General features: G+C 48.6%; 5 protein-coding genes across 5 annotated transcripts; 3 read left to right on the top strand and 2 right to left on the bottom strand.

The window, feature by feature from the left end:
• Positions 1-107: 107 nt before the first annotated feature.
• J7337_001122 (uncharacterized protein) lies at positions 108-2335 on the top strand (the record flags this gene model as incomplete). Its single annotated transcript, XM_044818866.1, has 9 exons — positions 108-199; positions 273-846; positions 897-941; positions 993-1059; positions 1120-1366; positions 1424-1526; positions 1578-1678; positions 1730-1949; positions 2000-2335. The coding sequence occupies 9 exons, from the start codon at positions 108-110 to the stop codon at positions 2333-2335; spliced, it is 1785 nt and encodes a 594-aa protein (XP_044686568.1).
• A 373-nt stretch (positions 2336-2708) lies between these two features.
• On the bottom strand, positions 2709-4234 carry J7337_001121 (uncharacterized protein; the record flags this gene model as incomplete). The annotated part of the gene is made up of 3 exons (XM_044818865.1): positions 2709-3213; positions 3264-3798; positions 4009-4234. The coding sequence occupies 3 exons, from the start codon at positions 4232-4234 to the stop codon at positions 2709-2711; spliced, it is 1266 nt and encodes a 421-aa protein (XP_044686567.1).
• A 5262-nt stretch (positions 4235-9496) lies between these two features.
• Positions 9497-10340, top strand: J7337_001120 (uncharacterized protein; the record flags this gene model as incomplete). Its single annotated transcript, XM_044818864.1, has 2 exons — positions 9497-9728; positions 9784-10340. 2 exons carry the CDS (start codon positions 9497-9499, stop codon positions 10338-10340), a joined length of 789 nt encoding a protein of 262 aa, XP_044686566.1.
• Positions 10341-12118: 1778 nt separating this feature from the next.
• J7337_001119 (uncharacterized protein) lies at positions 12119-13795 on the bottom strand (the record flags this gene model as incomplete). Its single annotated transcript, XM_044818863.1, has 3 exons — positions 12119-13139; positions 13221-13589; positions 13644-13795. 3 exons carry the CDS (start codon positions 13793-13795, stop codon positions 12119-12121), a joined length of 1542 nt encoding a protein of 513 aa, XP_044686565.1.
• Positions 13796-16588: 2793 nt separating this feature from the next.
• J7337_001118 (uncharacterized protein) lies at positions 16589-17739 on the top strand (the record flags this gene model as incomplete). The annotated part of the gene is made up of 2 exons (XM_044818862.1): positions 16589-16791; positions 16878-17739. The coding sequence occupies 2 exons, from the start codon at positions 16589-16591 to the stop codon at positions 17737-17739; spliced, it is 1065 nt and encodes a 354-aa protein (XP_044686564.1).
• Between the last annotated feature and the right edge of the window lie 1335 nt (positions 17740-19074).

Raw genomic sequence — 19074 nt, 5'->3', positions numbered from 1 at the left:
CTCATCCAATTTTCAAATTCTTCAACTTTGGTCTTCGGGCTACTATTCATTCTTGCACACTTGGAGCAGTTCAGGTTGTCCATGAGACACCCAATCTCTTGAACAACATGGAACGCAAGAAGCATGTGCCAAGAGGCAAGGTGACGGCAAACAAGCCGGTAGACGACGTGATCATCATCGGAATCGATTTCGGAACGACGTGAGTGCTCCCTCTTCCACTCATCAGGTTCAACTCGATAAACCGATTCTGGCTAACATGTAAAACAATCCAGTTATTCCGGGGTTGCTTGGGCGTATTCCCGACAACCTGAGGATATTGAAGTTGTCACAAGCTGGGACGCAGAGATGAGCAAGTGCTCGGACCTTGAGAAAGTGCCAACTCAACTACTCTATGAGGACGATGAGGTTGCTTCTTGGGGATATTCTATTCCTGGGGATGAGATTGGCCTCAAGTGGTTCAAGCTCTTGTTACTAGAAGACTCTGACATCACAGCTGAAATGTCTAATTCGTCACAGATTCGTGAAGCCCGCAAATTCTTGAAGGAATCGAATGACGATGCAGCTGATGCGGTTGCGAGCTTTCTGCGCGAGCTCTGGGGCCACGCTATGGATGCGATTATTCGCAAACTCGGAGATGAGCTGGTTGGGCAATCGAGGTTTCATGTAGTGATCACTCTTCCAGCAATTTGGCCACTCTACGCCCAGCAGCGCATGAAGCTAGCTGCCAAGATGTCAGGTATCCTCGAGAAGAGACTTTGCGGTGAAACCACCCTGCATTTTATCTCGGAGCCGGAGGCAGCAGCTCTTGCGACAGTTGAAGATCTCTCCAAACGTTCAACCATCAAGGTAAAGTACAAGAGGACACTCCCAAGTATACTTGTCTGACAAAACACCAGAAAGGTGATACTCTAGTCATTTGTGATGCTGGCGGTGGAACAGTGGTATGTTTGCTGTCGCTGACCATTTCTTATACGTAACTGACACGGCTTCAGGATCTCATCAGCTACGTCGTAGAGTCCACGAAGCCCTTCACTGTCAAAGAATGCGTTAAAGGCGACGGTGAGTTTCTAATATCTTGATACATACCTCAGCATATAGGTGGCTAATACAACTAATTAGGCGGGCTTTGTGGCAGCATTTTTCTGGATGAGAATTTTCTTAAACTCATCAAGAGGAAGGTATCTTCTACATCCTGGAGGAACGTCGACAAAGCAGATGAAAAAAGATTCCTCAATGATGAGTGGGAACATGGGATAAAAAAGCGGTTCTGCGGCCAGGACAAGAGCTGGTTGGTCGCACTTCCTGAAGGTTGCCATGGAGTCTTGAACCAGGGATACAAAAGGCGAAGAACTATTCAATTAAGCTCGTGAGTGCTCCAGAAAACCTGGCTTGCTAACGCAGATGACTCCTAACGTTCTTCCAGAAACGATGTTTTGTCAGTCTTTACTCCTGTTGTGGACGAGATTAAAGAACTCGTTCATCGACAGACCCAGGCGATCCAGAGAAGATATGGAAAGCCGGCAAAGGTAGGCGGTTCTAATCACTCGTGTCAGAAAGACGTCCACTGACCTGCAAAGTATGTCATCCTCGTCGGTGGGTTTGGCCGAAGTCGGTATCTCTTCGACCAACTCAAAGCTTCGACAGGAACCACGGTACTCCAATCCGATGGCAGTAAGCCGTAAGTGAAGGTTGTCACCCATGTGCTGTGTTTTCTATCTAATTAATGCAGATGGACTGCTATATGCCGAGGAGCAGTCTTCAGTGGTATTAGCCACATCCTTGAGTCAAGCCTTGGTGCAAGAATCGATAGCAGGATCGCTCGGTGCAGTTACGGGGTCTGTTTCACGGACACCTTTGTTCCCAAAAGGCACCGAGTCTGCGACAAGGTCTGGTCAGAAGAGAGACAAGAATATAGAGCTGAAAACCAGATGAAATGGTTTCTCAGAGAGGTATGGAACGTGGCAAAAAACCTTAAGTCATAAGCTGATCTCCTGGATAGGGCAACAACATATACACCAAGAGACCAATCCGTAGCTCCTACACCAGACTCTTTCCCGATGACGATGAGCACACTGGCCCGATCGTGCAAGAGATCTTCAGCTGTTCGACCACGCCCCCTCGAGCTCGGGGACCGACCGTGGGGAAACTCTGCGAGATCCACTGGACACGCGAGGTCAAGCTCGAAACTCTTCCGACGTGGACTAACTCAGTGGGAAAGGTCTATCGCGAGCTTGAATTCGAAATCAAGATGACATGCGAAGACGGGACTGTAGACTTCGCCGTCTATTTTGAGGGCCAACGCGTTGGAGCTCGAAACATCGAGGTCAAGTTTTGATGGATATAGCGAGGTGAAAAATGGCCACTAGCATGGAAGACGAAGATGGAAGATGGATGCATGGAAATGAACCGCTCTGGTAATTTATTACCAAACTCTGCCGAAGCAGAACGGAAAGTAGTGCTAGCTTTTTACAGCTAAAAAAGATTGATTCGTTGAGGATCTGTGTCCAAAAATCCATTGTGATTCAAAAACTTACAGAATGTACTAAACCTGAGTTTGTAAGACTGTGATTAGACTAAGATGATCATCCATCTGGGCACCAAATAACCGATATATGAGTAGGAGCAGTTCATCATATGCCTATTGTCGCGAGCAATCTCCTTTCATTAAGCTGTATAACGCCTGCACTAGGTATCTCTATGGTATCATCCTATGCCCCTTTCATGGCCACGTCTTGTTGCGCCAGTGACCCCTCAGAGTGTGGCTCCTTATCCACCTTTTCGGTATCACCGTTCACCTTGTTATCTCTGATGTGTCGATAAACCTTGACTGTGTTGTCCTGCCCTCCGGTCACCATCGTCTCTCCATGGACATCCACCCAGAAGCACACACCCTTGTGACCCTCTACTCTTTGTAAGACTGTCTTTGATACTACGTCCCACATGACGATGCTGCCGTCCTCGCTAGCAGATGCAATGAAAGGAGCCCCCTCCAGAACTCCAAAACAGCCACCCACAGCGAACTTCTCGTTGGCGTGGCCTTGATATGTCTTTTTAACGGTACCAGAAACATAATCCCATAGGCGAATGCAGTTGTCGAGGTTGAAAGCCAGGACGAAGCGTCCATTAGGGGAGAAGCAAACATTGGCGACAGCTGGATTATCTTCATGAACAAGGGTGCGTAAGCACTGGCCTGTTGATGTATCCCAAATACGACTATGAAATTGTTAGCAAAATGAACCAGCTGAAGCTTCAGGAGTCCATACATCAAACCATCTGTCGAGCAACTGACGACCAGCGTGCCATCTCGAGAAAAGTCAACCCCACTGACAGGATCACTATGTGCAGGTAAGCTTCGCATCAGCCTGCCCGCTCGTACATCCCACAGGAACACAGCTTCATCGTATGAACCACTTGCAAGGATGTTGCCCTTTGGCGAGAATGCCAAGCAGTGAATATAGTTATGATGGCCTTTCAACGGTCCCATTTCTTGACCAGCTACCGATTTTCGAGTTGTGGTTTTTGGCCGCCCTGTAACGCGATCCCATAAACGAATGGCTTTGTCGTCTGAACCACTTGCGATGGTGTTGCTATCAGGTGTCCAAGCAAGACAGCTCACGCCTGCCATGTGCCCAACTAGTGTATCCATGTGTTCGCCTGTTGTAGCGTCCCATATCTTGACAGTAGCATCCGCCGATGCAGATGCGATGAATTTTCCATTAGGCGATATTCGGACCTGAGAGACAGGCTTGGTGTGACCATGAAGAACAAGGCGGGCACGATAGTTGGGCTTGAAAGGTTCTGGAGGAGGAGTTGGTTCAGCCCCCCGCGGGGAGAGGGAGTCTGTTCGGGAGCGACGAAAGGATAGTTGCGAGCGTGAACGTGAACGTGAACGTGAAGTTCGGGGTGAATGTGATCGTGTTGTTAATCGGGATCGCGAGCGCGAGTGTCTACGGGAGTCTATACTAGAGAGAGACCGTGACCTCGACCGTGATCTCGATCGTGATGTACGACGACTTTCGTAATATTTGTTTCCAGCACAATCGTCACCAGGACTTGGGCTGACAGTCCTGCTATTGCGGCGATTGTCTCGTATCGATAGTTGACGAGACTGTCTAGGTGATCGATCGTTGTCTAGGGCGTCGCGTTGCGGCGCGTAAGGAGGAGAAGAGTCGCCGCTTGTTTTGCGACGCTTATTCCGGGGCGAATCATTGGGGCGATCGTCTTCAGAGGCCATTGCAACGTGAAAATGCGGCTGGTTCTTTAATGATGCTAGGTCAAGGGTGGAAGGTAGTCGTGATAAGGCTGACGAGTTTGGCGCTTGAAGTGAGATGGAATATCTGGAGGTGGGGCACGAGGCTGAAAGACGTCACCCAATGAATGCACAAACAAATGTGACAAAGAACGAAACAAAGAACACAAGATTAATGCAACTAAAAATAGGGACTAATCTTACTCGAGTCGGCGCATAAAATGAATAGTGATCAAACTTTGAAGGTTGCATCGCATGAAATTGCACTTCCTAAAATTATACCGTCAACGATTCAGGGAGTGCAATTAACTGACAAGCTGCTATTGGCCAGCTCGAAAAGCCACTCCTGAAGATCCGGAAACTACCATAGTTTGGGGAACTGGGGGGGAAGGGAATCATTTGGTTTGTGGAGTGAAGCAATCAACTTCCAACTTGGGCAATTCTGAGGTTCTCATCTCCGGGGAACCCAATCACAGAGAAGCATGTTTTCGGCAGTTGATGTCACTGAGGCAATCGATGCCCTGATTCATGGAAAACTCAAGTTTGGGGGTAAAGTTTACTGGTAGCAGTGGATACTTCAGGATGCCCCTATCGCCCTGAGCTGTAACAAGGCTCGGGGGTAACAACACTTCATACTACCGAGTATGGAGAAGCTTGTCAAAATAAACACATCAACAGAGTTAAGAGACCTCTTAAGTTTAAGCTAACTTACCTAAGTCTTACACGAATCTTTTTCTCATCCAGAATCAAGATCTTTAGTTTCATTGGCTCCCCAAGCATGTCAGGCAGACCCTTATTGTCCGACAGAACCTTGAATTTTGACCCCGGTGATATTTTAAGAGATGATAACCTCGTTGGTACGGTTAGAAAGAAGCTTTCGGTATTATCGTCTCTGAGACCGGGGCGAGAGGGCGTCCGGTAGTTCAGCCACGGCGTCCAATCTGCGACATTCCGGTGTATTGTGTATTTTCCATTGCGCCGTGCTGAATCGACTGCTGGGCCCCTTTATTACCATGGATGGAGCGCAGTGTTTAGACTGGTTCAGCTGCAGCTGGCGGCGATTGTATAGGCATTAAGAGTGCTAGGCTAGGATCTAGATTCTTCCATGCTATTGGAAGCGGTCAAGAGTCTCGATGTTGGGATGCATTGGTCAGTTCTTGATTTCTGTGAAAGGGGGATATTGAACCTGCAGCCACTACTTTCGGTTCAGACTTCAATTCAGGCTATTGATCGCGTGCCGCGCCGTTTACCATGAAAGAAACTACCCGTGGAGTCTCCGAAGTGTCCCCTTTTGTTTGTTTTGACTCAATCTTGGAAATAGAAGGATCTGGTCTTACAATAGTGGGCTACTCTGCCTACGGCATGAATTGCATTCGAACTGATTCGGGACTAATGTGTTGTCGCGGCTGAGACTAGCGATTGGGGACCATCGTGGCCATTTTCCCAGTGTTGTCTCTTTTGAAGTCATCCCTTGTGTGTCAGTTTCGTAACCTGAGTGCAAATCCATGCCAAGCAGCCAAGTTTATCAGACATTCCGCGACCGACATGGCCGTGAGACATTACTCATAGACTTGCCAACATTCCGATGGCATAAGCCGACCATTTCATGGATTTCGAGCTTTTCATTCTCACGTTAGGGCTTCTTCAATATCGAAACATCGATCTGATCGTACAGAGGCGCTCTGGGCATCTCGATCTAAGCAATCTTAGGTCTCGGCCACCAGTCGAGACAATTTCTGGAAACGTGCCGGTAAAGTTACCCAAACCGCTGGTGCAATTAGCAAGAATAGTGCAATGTGGCGTAAGTAAACCTCCGTTCCGTTAGCCCAGATACCTTTGGGAGCTGCTATTAAGCGTTAAGCATACCGTCTGTTCATAGTGACATGGAGTGGAGGTGACGCTAAGGTTAGGTAAGGTAAGGTTGTCGCCAGCACTATTGTACTCCTCACCTGTGGCTGTTTGGAGTCAACGCTGTTCTGCCAACCGTTTGAACAAGTGCGGTTCAGGCGTCTGCATTTGATTCGCTCAAAATTTCTTGATTTAATTGCATTAAGTTGACATTGTGTATTGAGACGTTGATAGGTGGTTCAGTGGTGCTCTAAAAGATCCGGGTGATAATCTTTGACTCTCTGCTCTGTAATTTGCTCTTCAACTGCAACAGACCATTGGAACTTACCTAGGTAGACCTCCAGCTTGCAACCTATAGTACCTTATGCTTCCACAATGTGATCTTCAGCACACACCTCTTAGAGCACGTCATTCTTGTGCCTGCTGAATTGGGACTCACCGTCCATTTTCGAGGCAAAATCTTCAAGGAGTATTCTGTTTCGCAGATTAGATGTGGCGTAGCTATCGGTTCCATTGGTGGATGGAAGTCAACACCAATAGTCAAAAGGTTCTGGCGTCAACGCATTATCGAAGCGGAGTGGGCGAGGGTCCTTGCACAAGGGGCCAGCAGATGAGCTGACCCATATTCTTTATGGGGCTAGGAACGCTTTGGCCATGAGGGGATTATTGAGCTTGAAGCGGCTGGAGTGACTTGAAATCACTGGATGAGAAAGCTGCATCCAAGTGATGTGCTACATAGGAGTTGTGACTCGGCTGTGGAACTCTCACCGAAGCCATCTCGCATAAATGAATTAATCATCCTGTCTTTTTAGGGCATGTTGGTTTCTCATGCAGAGACTGTCGGTATTTGGTGATTTGGTTGTGTGCTCGAGCCGAGCAGTTAAATTACTCCGTGAGCCATCGCCAACAGCAATGCCGGCAGATCGGAAATGGTGCCATAATGCCCTGTGATCGTTTCAACGGCTCAATTTCCTTTGACTTCAACGTCACAAACGATCGTCAAGCAGCACATACCACGTAGTATCGTGGGTTTAGGTATGCCAACAGGCTCTTGTTAGTCACTGGAGCCGTTGTGCGCCGAACTCGCCTATTCGATACCTACAGGTATCGAGGGTCCATGCCAAGCCAGCACAGGAATAAGCAGCCCTACAAGAGCCACAGCGGCTACACAGGGCCTGTAGAATATTGTTTCTTCACCAAGCCCAATCGATTGAAAGAAACGGCATACAAACTATTTGGAGTGGCAGACTACTTGAATCTTACTGTAAGCCTATGGCAAATTGTTCGGTGATCAACACTTAGCTAGGCGAGCTGCATTGAGATATCAACCAGCATCAAGCTTGATGAATACGTACTAGAGTAGAGTTTTACAGAGGAGCTCATACGGAACTCTAACTCATCCGCTGAACCTTTTCGGGGACTCCCCCATTCGGTAAGTTATCCAGTATGTTTTTACCAGGCTGTGGAAACAGAGCCGTTGTCAACCCGGCTCAGAGTTTAGCTGGGGCGTTTCATCTGCAACTCTATACCGGGGCCAAGGGATTCCATAGAATTTCTGGCGACAGTACCTATTGATATTATCTGCAGACAGAACGAACGCCTGTTTCGGATAGGACCTTGTCCTTGCCCTGTCAGGTTCAATTGTTTGCCCTGTTCTGCTTGCGATGTTGCAAGACGGTTTTGACGCTGACGTAAACTGTCGCACAAGAAAAAGCAGGGGAAAAGCACAGATGCGCTCACAAACCTGCCAAGAGTTGGAATGCAAGACAACAAGTCACGAAAGACAGCAAGCGAACGCACTGAACAGAGTCTCGATTGCCACACCTGGAAGCGACGATAATTAGAGACAAGAATAGCCATATCATCTCGGGGCACGGCGATCAGGCCCGGAAACCGGCTTAACACCCCTGAGACCCTGGAGCTGGATTTTGGAAATCCTAGGTAATCTTGTTAGGGAAGAGGTCTCGATGAGTATCGAACATGGGTCATGAGTCGGCAAAAAAGGATCAGTCAGTGTCCGTCAGCAATCGGAAAGGAGTTGGAAGAGAACCAACAGGCGGCCCAATTCAATGCCAAGCAGGGGTCTCCGAATCGCCGACATGTGCGCCCCAGCCTGTAGCCAATCGACAGAACCTCGCCCACTCAAGTTTAATTACATCCCATGTTTTCAGACGAATGATGACAAGGGGATGTTTGCCTACAGGAGCAGGTGCGCGGGTGCATTTGCTGCACACTGCAGCGCAACAAGTATGTACAACAATGCTGATCCCAGGTATTATCTCGGTCTCATGGTCCGATCTATTCGGACAGTCCACAGCAGGGCCCTCTAAAGATAGGGTCCGCATGCCTATTAGCGATTAAGACGGGAAGACGGAACAGACAAGACATGGCATGGCCAGAGACATGTTAGCAGAGATTGCTCCAGATCCAGATTCGCAATCGGTCACCAGGGGGGGAATAAACAACGGAAATTCTGTTATGGGTGTTCAAGGGACAACTCAATTGTGTATCATCATGGCAATCCATTGGATGATTCCCCTGACTAATTCTTGTGGTAGATGAAATTGCTAACCATGATCGGTTTGGACTGGGCTATCCAGAGACCTGTGGAAGAAGGATCATCGATTTTCGCTTCCAAAGGATTTCAGCGCAGTTTCTGTGACTGGTGCGTAGTAAGAAAGCCTGCTCAGGGGTGCTTTGACAAACACTGCCAATTAGCGAACCGCATTGTCTGTGAGTCTCAAGATTCAATGCCCTCCGCTGTGGCGACGACTTTAGAGCCTGCCCCTGGACTAGTTCCGCTAGCCGTTGAACATGCGCCTTCACCGACCAACAGTGTTTTGTGGGGAGGCCCTATTAGGTTGCCTTGTGTGTCCTGAATTTGTCGACGTCGTGCTAAGCTATGGGCGCTATAAGCGCCGACGCAGGAACAGCCAGGTGCAGCTAGGTCCTGTAAGGCACGGGCTGGGCTGGGAGGTGTGGTGGATATCGCAGGCACACAAAGCCCATCCCAGTGGAGAGCCCAGCATGGTACCTGCACTAGCGCCCCCCTCGGCGCTCAATGGTCCCGCAGGGGTTAGCCCAACCTGGGAACTCTGGAAGATGTCTTAGGGGTACGTACCGTGAATACCCACCCCTGTCCTGCTTCGATGGCACACCCAGTCCCCCTCTGGCATTTATCACAAAACCCCAGCTTGATCCTCTGCTTCTTCTTGTTTTTTCTCTCCCTCTTCACCACCACCTTCATACCAGTCACTCTTTTCGGCTTTCAGCCTACCACACTCTTTTTTATACTTAATAATTTTAGGTTGCTTTACAGCTTCTTATTATCCAACCCCGTCTCTCTTTTTCCTTCGATACAATTACTATATACCGTAATTCCTAAATCCAGCCTTCAAAATGCAGTTCACCATCTCCGCCGCTGCCCTCATGGCCTTCGCCGCCAAGGCCCTCGCCCAGGTCGCCGACTTCGACCCCGTTCTCACTCCCACCAACTGGGAGGAGGTCTCCGCTGGCAAGACCCTCGAGATCACCTGGCAGGCCAAGCCCAAGTACTCCGGCGAGAAGATCTCCATCTCTCTGATCGGTGGTGCTACCCAGAACACCCAGGTCCCCATCAAGACCATTGCCAGTGAGTAGAGACAGACGACAGCGTATTCGATCAGTTTCACTAACGAACCCTCCAGCTGGCATTGACAACGACGCTGCTTCCTACAGCTGGGCCATTGACTCCACCCTCGGAGACCAGAACGTCTACGGTCTCGTCCTCAAGCTCGAGAGCAACCCCGAGGTTTTCCAGTACTCTTTCCCCTTCAAGATCGAGGGTGCCAAGAAGTCCGAGGACAAGCCCTCTCAGACCAAGAACGACTACGAGGTCCCCTCCTCCGTCGCCCCTAAGCCTACCAAGCCCGCTTACCCCGTCCCCGAGACCACCGTCGTTGCTGTTTCCGAGACCGTCACCGTCCCTTGCAACAACACTGCTGGTTCTCCCACCACCTTTGTCCCCGTTGTCAAGACCCACTACCCTGCTCCTCCTGCTCCCCCTGCCAACAACGGCACTGCTCCCAACCCTCCCGTCTACACCCACCCTGCTCAGCCTCCTGTTGTTCCTACTCAGCCCGCTGGCCAGCCTCCCGTCTATGGTCAGCCCACCCCTACTCCTGTCCCCGTCTCTGGTGCTGCCCGCTTCGGCGCTCCCATTGCCGTTGTTGCTGGTCTCGTCATGGCCGCTTTCGCTCTGTAAGCGAGGCCGCGCACCAATCTAATCTTTGGTTCCTGCGTGGCGTCATGACTTCATGACTGCATTTTAGAGGGTTTCTCGTTTCTTCAGGTATGGAGCAGTCTGGGTATATCAGGCCTTTGCGCACATACGTTGCTTCTTTTGTTGGTATCTACGAGTTGGAAGGTTTTCTGGATTGTTAATGTATTGAGGAAAAACTATAAAACCCACATGGGTTGTTTGTCTTGATCAAGTTCCCCTGATGTAGCTGCCATGTGTTCCTTCGCCGCTACGTCTAATAGACATATGACCCAGCTTTTGTTTTCCCAAGAGATTCCTGTCGACTAGTGTTATTGCTACAATACCCATTTCTTTTCAACACCCACTGAATCATGCTTTGTGTTCAACTATGATGAGTGATACAGTCGCTAATTTGCTCGTATGAACATAAGGATTTTCGTAGGATGAAACGGCGAGCATGTACCCTTGGGTGCATATGCATTTAGGGCGGCACTTGGTTAATCTAACGTATGTACGGAGCACTGCAGATCAGGTTCTCTGTGCAGAGCAAACCGAGCATCTGCTTATTATTATCCTCTATTGATATTGGACTTGCTTGTCTACATGTCCTTGTCATGCCAGGTTCCCTTCTCGTTTTGCAGAAAGTTGAGACGAGTTGACCCATTAGTTCCCTGACGTCGTCTCGTCTCCATCATATGCTATCTACACACCCACCTAATAATGAGGCCCTACGGCTAACAGGAACGTCAAGGCATTGCAAAGCTGCCAATGTTCGTTTCAACCGTTACCGGGAGTGGCGGCCTTGGCATGAGCTTGAAGCCTCATACCACGGCCCTAGGGCTGGAATGTAGATGCTGTGAGAGGGTAACTAAAGATAGGTTGATGGCGTTTAATTTGCTGTTAAGCCTCCCTGTTGATCAAATGCTTGTGATGGGACCCTTGCTGAGAATTGGTGTAAGGGGTAGTTACGGGTTTGTTGTCATAACTAAAGCTGCGTCGACATAAAATGCCACTTGATGGTATTTCCCACTTCCAAGCACGACAAGACAATTCAATCGTATGAGAATCACGGCAAAGGAGACCTATTTATAAGAAACACATGCCAAGTCTCGTTGTCAAGTTGGTTGATCCAGTAACAGCAACATGTAAAAACTTGGCGTGTAGTTGATTGCGTACGCAGGTCTCATATCCGTGTCCCGTCTCACAACTTCTCAATGGAGACATAAAAAAGTCCGTTTTCCACGCTGTGCAACTATAGCTCGCCTCTTGTCTCTCTGTCAAACGGGCGCGGCGTTTGTGGCTTCTGATCGACAGGACCATCAAATGTCTCATTGCGCACGTCATTTGGTCTTGGGTACAGATGAGATCAATTGATCAGCGGCTGTCAAATGAGGGTCATAGGTGATATCAAGACCATCATAAGAATCATGATGGATCACGGTGTACAGCTTAATGAGAATAATGGGAAGTTGAACTCATTGAATATGTGTCACTTCGCTCTAAGCATGATAAGAAGCACATCGAAAACGCACTACTTCGAGGAAACTTGTTTAATAATAATCCAATAATATTCATGAAATAATCTCGCATCGAGCCTGATGCGGCGAGATATCCTAGCTGTTCCCTACCAATTCCTTCTATCCCAACGATAGTTTAACCATTCCCAGATCGTGACCAATTCCAGTGCGCGCCCGCTCGCCATTTAAACCAGCTAACAAGCTCATAAAACACTCGTTTATTCCATTTATATTTTTCACTTTTCCAATACTGCAACCCTGCACCTAGTGGCCACCAATCTGGCCCTTGGGCAGAGGAGGGATCCAGCAAACCGCCAAGTTCAACGCAATGGTAATAATGCCAATGACCCAGAGACCCATGGCGTAGTCATTACCACCGTGCATGAAGCGGAACACAACAGCGAACATGATACCACCAATGTTACCACCGCCACCGGTCAGGCCTGAGAGAATACCGTTGGCAGAGGGGTGAACGTGAGGTACAAGAGCAAAGTTGGCACCATTGCCAGCCTCGATAAAGATGGCCATGACCACGATGAGGCCAACCAAAGTACCAATATCACCACCATTGGCTTCAGAGGGGTTGACCTTTCCGATGACAATGAGAAGAGCTCCAGTCAGCACACCGCAAGCGACGATCCAGGCCTTCTTGAGCCAGAGGTTGCGTCCACACTTGTTGTAGATGATATCGGCAATGACTCCACCAAGAGGTCGGTTGAGGAAGTTGAGGAAACCAAAGATAGCGGCGTAGTTACTGGCCTTGGTCTGGTCGAGGTGGGGGAAGTTCTTCTTGAAGTAGGAGCTCAGGATGGCGTTGATAGCAAGCTCGCCACCGAAGGAGCATGCATAGGTCGCCACGTGGAAGATGGTCTGGGGAGAGTAGCAGACATGGAGGGCTTCACGAAGAGTTGGTTTGACAATGACCTCGCCTCGGGCGAACTCAATGGCCTCGTTGCGCGAGATAGGGTGCTCGTGGTCGCCAACCTTGACATCTCTCGCCTCACCGGGGTTCTTCTCCTCATCTGAACCGCAGCGGTCAACTGTACCAATGGGGGTAACGTCACCAGAGCTAGACATTCCATGAGCCTCCATGTTCTTCCTGACGAGCATAGCTTGATCCTCCCACGATCCCATAGGGCTGTCGGGGCATAGGAATAGCATTCCAAGACCGCAGACGATCAGGCAGATCAAGGGGACAATGAAGGTAACCCTCCATGCCTTGGAAGGGGACATGCCTTGATGAGCTACTAGTGAGTCGAAGACGGCAGGCATGATGAAGTAAGTGCTATTCAGGAAGTCAGAATCGTTCTTTGACAATTCTTACGTATCAAAAGGCTTTAAGTGTCATGAGAGGATCTTCACTTACATTCCACCACCTGCATTACCCCAACCACCAGCAAGTGCGTTGGCAGTGCCGACGACATTCTTATCGAAGAAACCGGTGCACCAAACCTGGCAAGGCACAAATGTTGCACCGAGAATGCCAATAAAGAACCGAGAGATATATAAGCCGGTGGCGCTGTTGACAAGCGGTGCGAGGCCAATGGGGAAACAGCCGAGGAGGATCAAGTAGGCGAATACACGTCGAGGTCCATACAAATCACACAGAGGGCCGGTCAAGAATCGAAGGAAGAAAGTAGCAGATAGAGATACGATGTTGGAGTTTGCGATTTGAGCCGGTGTAAGATGAAGATCTTGTTTGATAGTGACCGTCAATAGGGGTGGAAAGGTGTACCTGTGAATCTCAGTCAGATTATCACATCATCAACATTTGGTTTTTTCAACTCACCATGCCCAGAAAGCAAGCATGAAACCGAGCCATGAGAAAGAGAATACTCGGCCATAGATGTCGATGGGGTTGAGCATAGGCACACTTCGTGCTTTTCGGCTGATGGCGTTGACCTCAGGGGCCTTCCACAGGTGGGCGATTTGAAAACCCATATTGAACAAGCTAATCGATGAGATTGAGAAATGTCAAGACAACTAATTTGACTCTCTTGAGAACGGATCAAAGAATTTGTGAGAGCTAAGAGGCTTCCCTTTGTCTCTGAGTTGCTTGTCGATGTTGAGCTTGGTGAATATCTTTTTTGGAAATGGACAATGCTTAGAAGATATATAGAATGAGAACACCTTATACTCCACGACCCCAGATTGACAAGAATACCGAAAACTGTATCTCCGGATTTCCTAGATCCTTTTTGTGGAAATTCAAGTCGATAAGAGGTCTATCTGGCTTTGCTGTCTCAATGAGACTGTGTGAGTGAACAAGCCAGTGATAATCCGGAGGCCCGGAGATGCTTAAACCAGATTTCTGCAAACGATTTCTCGTTAATCCGATAAGAACTGGGCTGATGACGGGGGCTAAGAGCGGCCCGTTGAAATGCAGTGTTACAGAGTCTCAGTGGCCGATAAGTTGATAACGTGGGAGCCTCCCAACGGTAACGATCGTTCTTGGCGGAACACTTGCTCTGCAATTATATATTCAGAGGGTTTTTTTAATGTGAAGTATCCGAAAAATGTGTTGGTGTTTTAAAAAAACATGCCATGAGCCCCTGACAGCTCCTGGATAGATAACCTTAAAGTGTCGAGGCGTAATCAGTCAAGCGGGCGAGAAAGGGCTGCCAATTTTCGGAATTGCATTAACCGACAGAGATAACGATTCAGACGAATGGCAGGTATTTGCATGTGCTTTTTGACTTGGGTTTCCATGTTCTGCCTCAGAGAATGCAGACCGGCAGACAAGACGCGTCCTCGCGTGGGCATGGCATGGCATGGAGAGATAAGGCCTGCAACAGCATCATCAGGCGTTCAGGCTGGTGGCCATGTACCGAAGCTACTACGACGCACTAGCCCGGTGAGCTCCTAGCTGCAAGCCAAGCTGCTCACCTATGATAAGCTGGTCGTCCGTGGTCAAATATCCAACATGCCATTGGTCAGGGGTGCCAGGTGTGCCAGGTGTGACGAGCTGCAGCAGGGCGATCAGACAAGAGCCGCGATAAGGGACAAGGCTACTGCGATCCCTGAGCCGCTGTAGGGTGGCTTTTGTCTAGGGGCATTGACTAGCACCCAGTCGGTTGAGAGATAAGGCCGTGGTGGTGTTTGGAGCGTTGAAATGTGAATCTCCGCGGAGGCAAAAGGTGGCGGGGTAGTGCCATATATATAGCATGTAGATTGGGAGTCTTATTAGCGATAAAGGGAGAACAGGCTCTGGAACCAACGGAGATAAGAAAATGGTTCGAACTCGGAAACGACCTGATTCCTGGGCCAAAGCTCAAAAGCATCGTACCAGATACGGCAAGGCGCTAGGGAATTATATTATTACTGTATCCTATCTTTTCGCGGGCGTTCTGATGCGGTGGTGTCGTGTCAAGATTTGGGATCTCCGGATCGTCGGTTCTGGGCAGTCTAGTAGTACAACACCAGGGGACTGACTGTTCACGAGAAATAACCTTTTGAGGGCCTTTGAATGGTCCAGAAGACTCTTTGATCTCCCTGAATCTTCATGCTGTAGATAGGCTGTTCCATGGCACCGTCGCTGATAGCAGGCTATCATAATCGGTGATTAACACCGTGCTTCTCACTCATCGCAAGAACCTTAAAAAGGCACATAAGCACTTGCTACTGCGCCCGTTCACCAGCTTCTCTAAATCTCTGTGGAATGCTCAGCGCAGTACAAAAAGACCTCGAATTTCCCCCAAGCCCGGAGTAACTCAGCAACTATCGAAAGCCATACAGCCACCAGGCGTCTCTGCGCGACCACTAAAAGCGTTGGAAAGCAATATTGGGTTCAGGGATCTGAGGCTTGGAACTTTCTGTGCCATCCGCTTGGACGTCCAAAAGCCAACACATATCTCAGCGGGTTTCTGCTGTCAATTCTTGCTCTTCTTTTTTTTTTTTTTTTTCTGGAAGCAGTGAACCCGAGGCTGTCAACGCTAGCCCGACGATAATTGGTTCCTATTGTTGAAAACGTCGAGGTTGTAAGTGGAACTCCTTGAGCGTTTAAACAAGCGCCGAAATCGGCAGAGGCAGAAGCTAGAATCTTGAACTCGAATATGAATAATTATTTAGTTTCCACGACATAACTCCAATGTATGTCAATGCAGTACATTTTATTCTGTCCCTCGACTTAGGCCCAGTCTTTTGATCAGGATTTTCTAGTATCAAGATAACCTCGAAAGTCTTGAATCTCTAGAGCATTCCGCTGTAATTTTCACTGCTAGAGCACTATCCCGCTAAGCCTTATACAGTAAGAGGGGCACTTTAAATGCTCGACTCTGACTGGGTGGCTGAAGGGTCTGAATTTTTTTGCGCAAACATTTTCCCTCCAAAGATGCCCCTCCATGGTCACTCGGAGTTTTGTTTTCTTTAGTGGGGGAACAATTGCTTGTGATTAATTTATTCTTCTTTCTCCTCAAACTTCCAGCTTCTGGTCAAAGTTGAATCAACCCATTTTCCTTAAGGTATGTGACCTTTCTGGAACGTCTTGGGCACTTCATCACGTGCTAAAGGCTCATGTGACGGCATCATGCTTCTTCCCCCCTCATCCCAAAAAATGCTGGTAGTACAGCTCATAGCCAGATTAGTGTGGGGATCTTCTCGGTGTGTTTGTTCACCTTGGAAACACTTCACATGAGAAGAGAACAGGAGAGAAGATACAAGACTGAGAAGCAATACATGTGACTGACTATGAGATCTCAGATAACAGCCTGCTTCCGCAGTCTGAGAACCTTTGCAATGGCTACCTCAACTGTCCCCAAGACCTGCAAGGTCATTACGGCTGAGACTATCGCCAAGGGTTACCTTGTTGAGGTCAAGGACACACTGGCCAAGATCCAAGGCGAGAATCCTTGCACTCCCACACTGGCTGCTTTCCTCGCCAACGGTGATCCCGCTGCCGTAAAGTACGCTGAGTGGTCCAAGAAGACTTGTGAAGAGAAGTGAGATATTCCTCTGCGTGGCTTGAATATCGCCCAGTCTATCGGATGATGCTTGCCCCTCGACCTGGCGCTAATGCAAAACATAGCGGATTCAACTTTGACCTCCGAACTGTGGACAAGGAGCTTCTCGAGGAGGAGATCATGAAGGCCAATGAAGACGATGATGTCGACGGCATGATTGTCTACTACCCTATCTTCCCCAACAACCCATCTCACGACAAGTACATCCAGGAGTCGGTTGACCTTGGAAAGGACGTTGAGGGTCTTCGACACAAGCACATCCACAACATGTACCACAACATTCGCTTCATTGACCCTCCTGAGAACCGCAAGAAGTCCATCCTTCCTTGCACTCCTCTCGCTGTTGTCAAGATCCTTGAGTACTTGCAGATCTACAACCCCATTCTAGCTTCCGGGAACCGACTTTTCGGAAAGACTATCACCGTCATTAACAGATCCGAGGTCAACGGCCGACCTCTTGCTGCCCTCCTCGCCAACGACGGCGCCACCGTTTACTCTGTCGATGTCACGGGTGTCCAAATCTTCACCCGTGGAGAGGGCATCAAGAAGGCCCGCCATCAGGTCGAGGACAAGGAGGGCTGGAAGCTCGAGGACTGCCTTCCCCTCAGTGACGTTGTCATCGGAGGAGTTCCCGTCGAGTCTTTCAAGGTACCCACCGAGCTCATCCGCGATGGTGCTGTCTGCATCAACTTCTCCTCGTACAGAAACTTTGATGGTCCCGCCATTAAGGAGAAGGCCTCGATCTATGTGCCATCCGTCGGCAAGGTTACCATTGCTATCCTCTTGAGAAACTTGGTTGTAAGTGCCCTCCACTATACGACAGAGTCTGTGGTACTGACCAGTCAGCGCCTCATTGCCAACCGGCCCTCCAAGGATGAGTCGCAGAAGAGCGTCGAGGCCCGAGCTGAGGCTTTCGCTGACGACTAAATGCTTTCACACGCAAAAGAAGAGACGTTTTGAAAGAAGGTTATGATTGCTTTGAACTAGACTATGGAAAACGAAACACAACGGGGCTGGTCGCCCTGTAGAACGAAATGCATTTTATAGGAGTTGTCATAGATGGGATATATCAAAAAGCTGGGATGACGGCATGATTGGAAAGACATGTTCAACATAAACCTTTGCGTGAATGTCGTGAGCATGTGTGGGCGTTGTTTCACGAACCAGTAAAACATTGAGATATCGGCAGCTAATTGTTCTGCAATTCATCATATGATCTATTTTTGGTATCCCCGTGTAATTATCTGGGCAATGTAAGTGTCACTCATTTGTATATGTTTTCGGAGGCGTTGATTATTGAAGAAGTACAGTTCTGGGCGGCGCCATGGTCTTTGGTTTTGAAATCGAAAAATAGTTGGTTCATCTTTTCGTAATGCATGGAGTGTACGACGTTACTGCATCTACACAGATTCTTGACTCCGCTCGGGGGAATTATCACTCTAAAGCACTAATTCTTGTTCCTTTTCTTCTAATCGATCAGAGTAATTGGTGTTTTGCCGTCCTGCTATCAAGAATGAAACAGGTGGCTTTTCATCCTGGGGTAGCAAAGTTTAATTAAGATGCCCGCTACATGTTCTGGAAACTTTCCTAATCAGGCATATCACAGCTGAAGCGGTGGGTTGAGCTGGCGCCCCTATCTTCAGTGAGTCCTTGCGTCTTCCAGGTTTCTTGATCCTTAATCCCGGTCTATAACGGGAATGGAAATTACTTGGTGCAACATATTGATCAACTTAGTTTACCCATAGTACCGGAGTATACAACCTAATTGGAGGATAGGCCACATATCTTCATGTACTATTGCAGGTATTCTCGTATCCCTTTCTTTCCAGGAGGACAGCGTGTAAAGGTAGTTGTATCTTGCGTATGTACGGATATGGTGGTCTCTTTTCTACGCGCGGCGTCACGAACCGTTGTTTCAATCTCTGGTTTAATGCATTTTGGTCACCACCAATCAAAGTCTCAGAATAGGACTAGAGCAAAACTAAACGCCTCAAACAAGCAGCAAAACAAGGCGGGCTCCCCCATATTTCCCGTTTTGCTCAACGGCCTAGTGGTCAGTTTTTCGGGTCAGTCCCTTGTTTTAGGCTTTTAGCAGCGGTTCACCATCTAAAACTGGGCGCCGACGCCAAAGATTGAAGAGTGCATTCCAAGGTTTTGTTCGTCATTGTTGAGGTGGAAAAATTGAGTTTCTGTGATCACCTGAAGCCAGCAGCATCTTCGTAAAAGTCCTCATGAACCAGCATCATCGTCGTACTCGATTGT

Source organism: Fusarium musae, chromosome 1 (genome assembly GCF_019915245.1).
Source record: "Fusarium musae strain F31 chromosome 1, whole genome shotgun sequence".
NCBI classification, from domain to species: Eukaryota; Fungi; Ascomycota; class Sordariomycetes; order Hypocreales; family Nectriaceae; genus Fusarium; species Fusarium musae.
The sequence above is the reverse complement of the archived record's forward strand: the minus strand, read 5'-3'. Positions and strand labels throughout refer to the sequence as shown.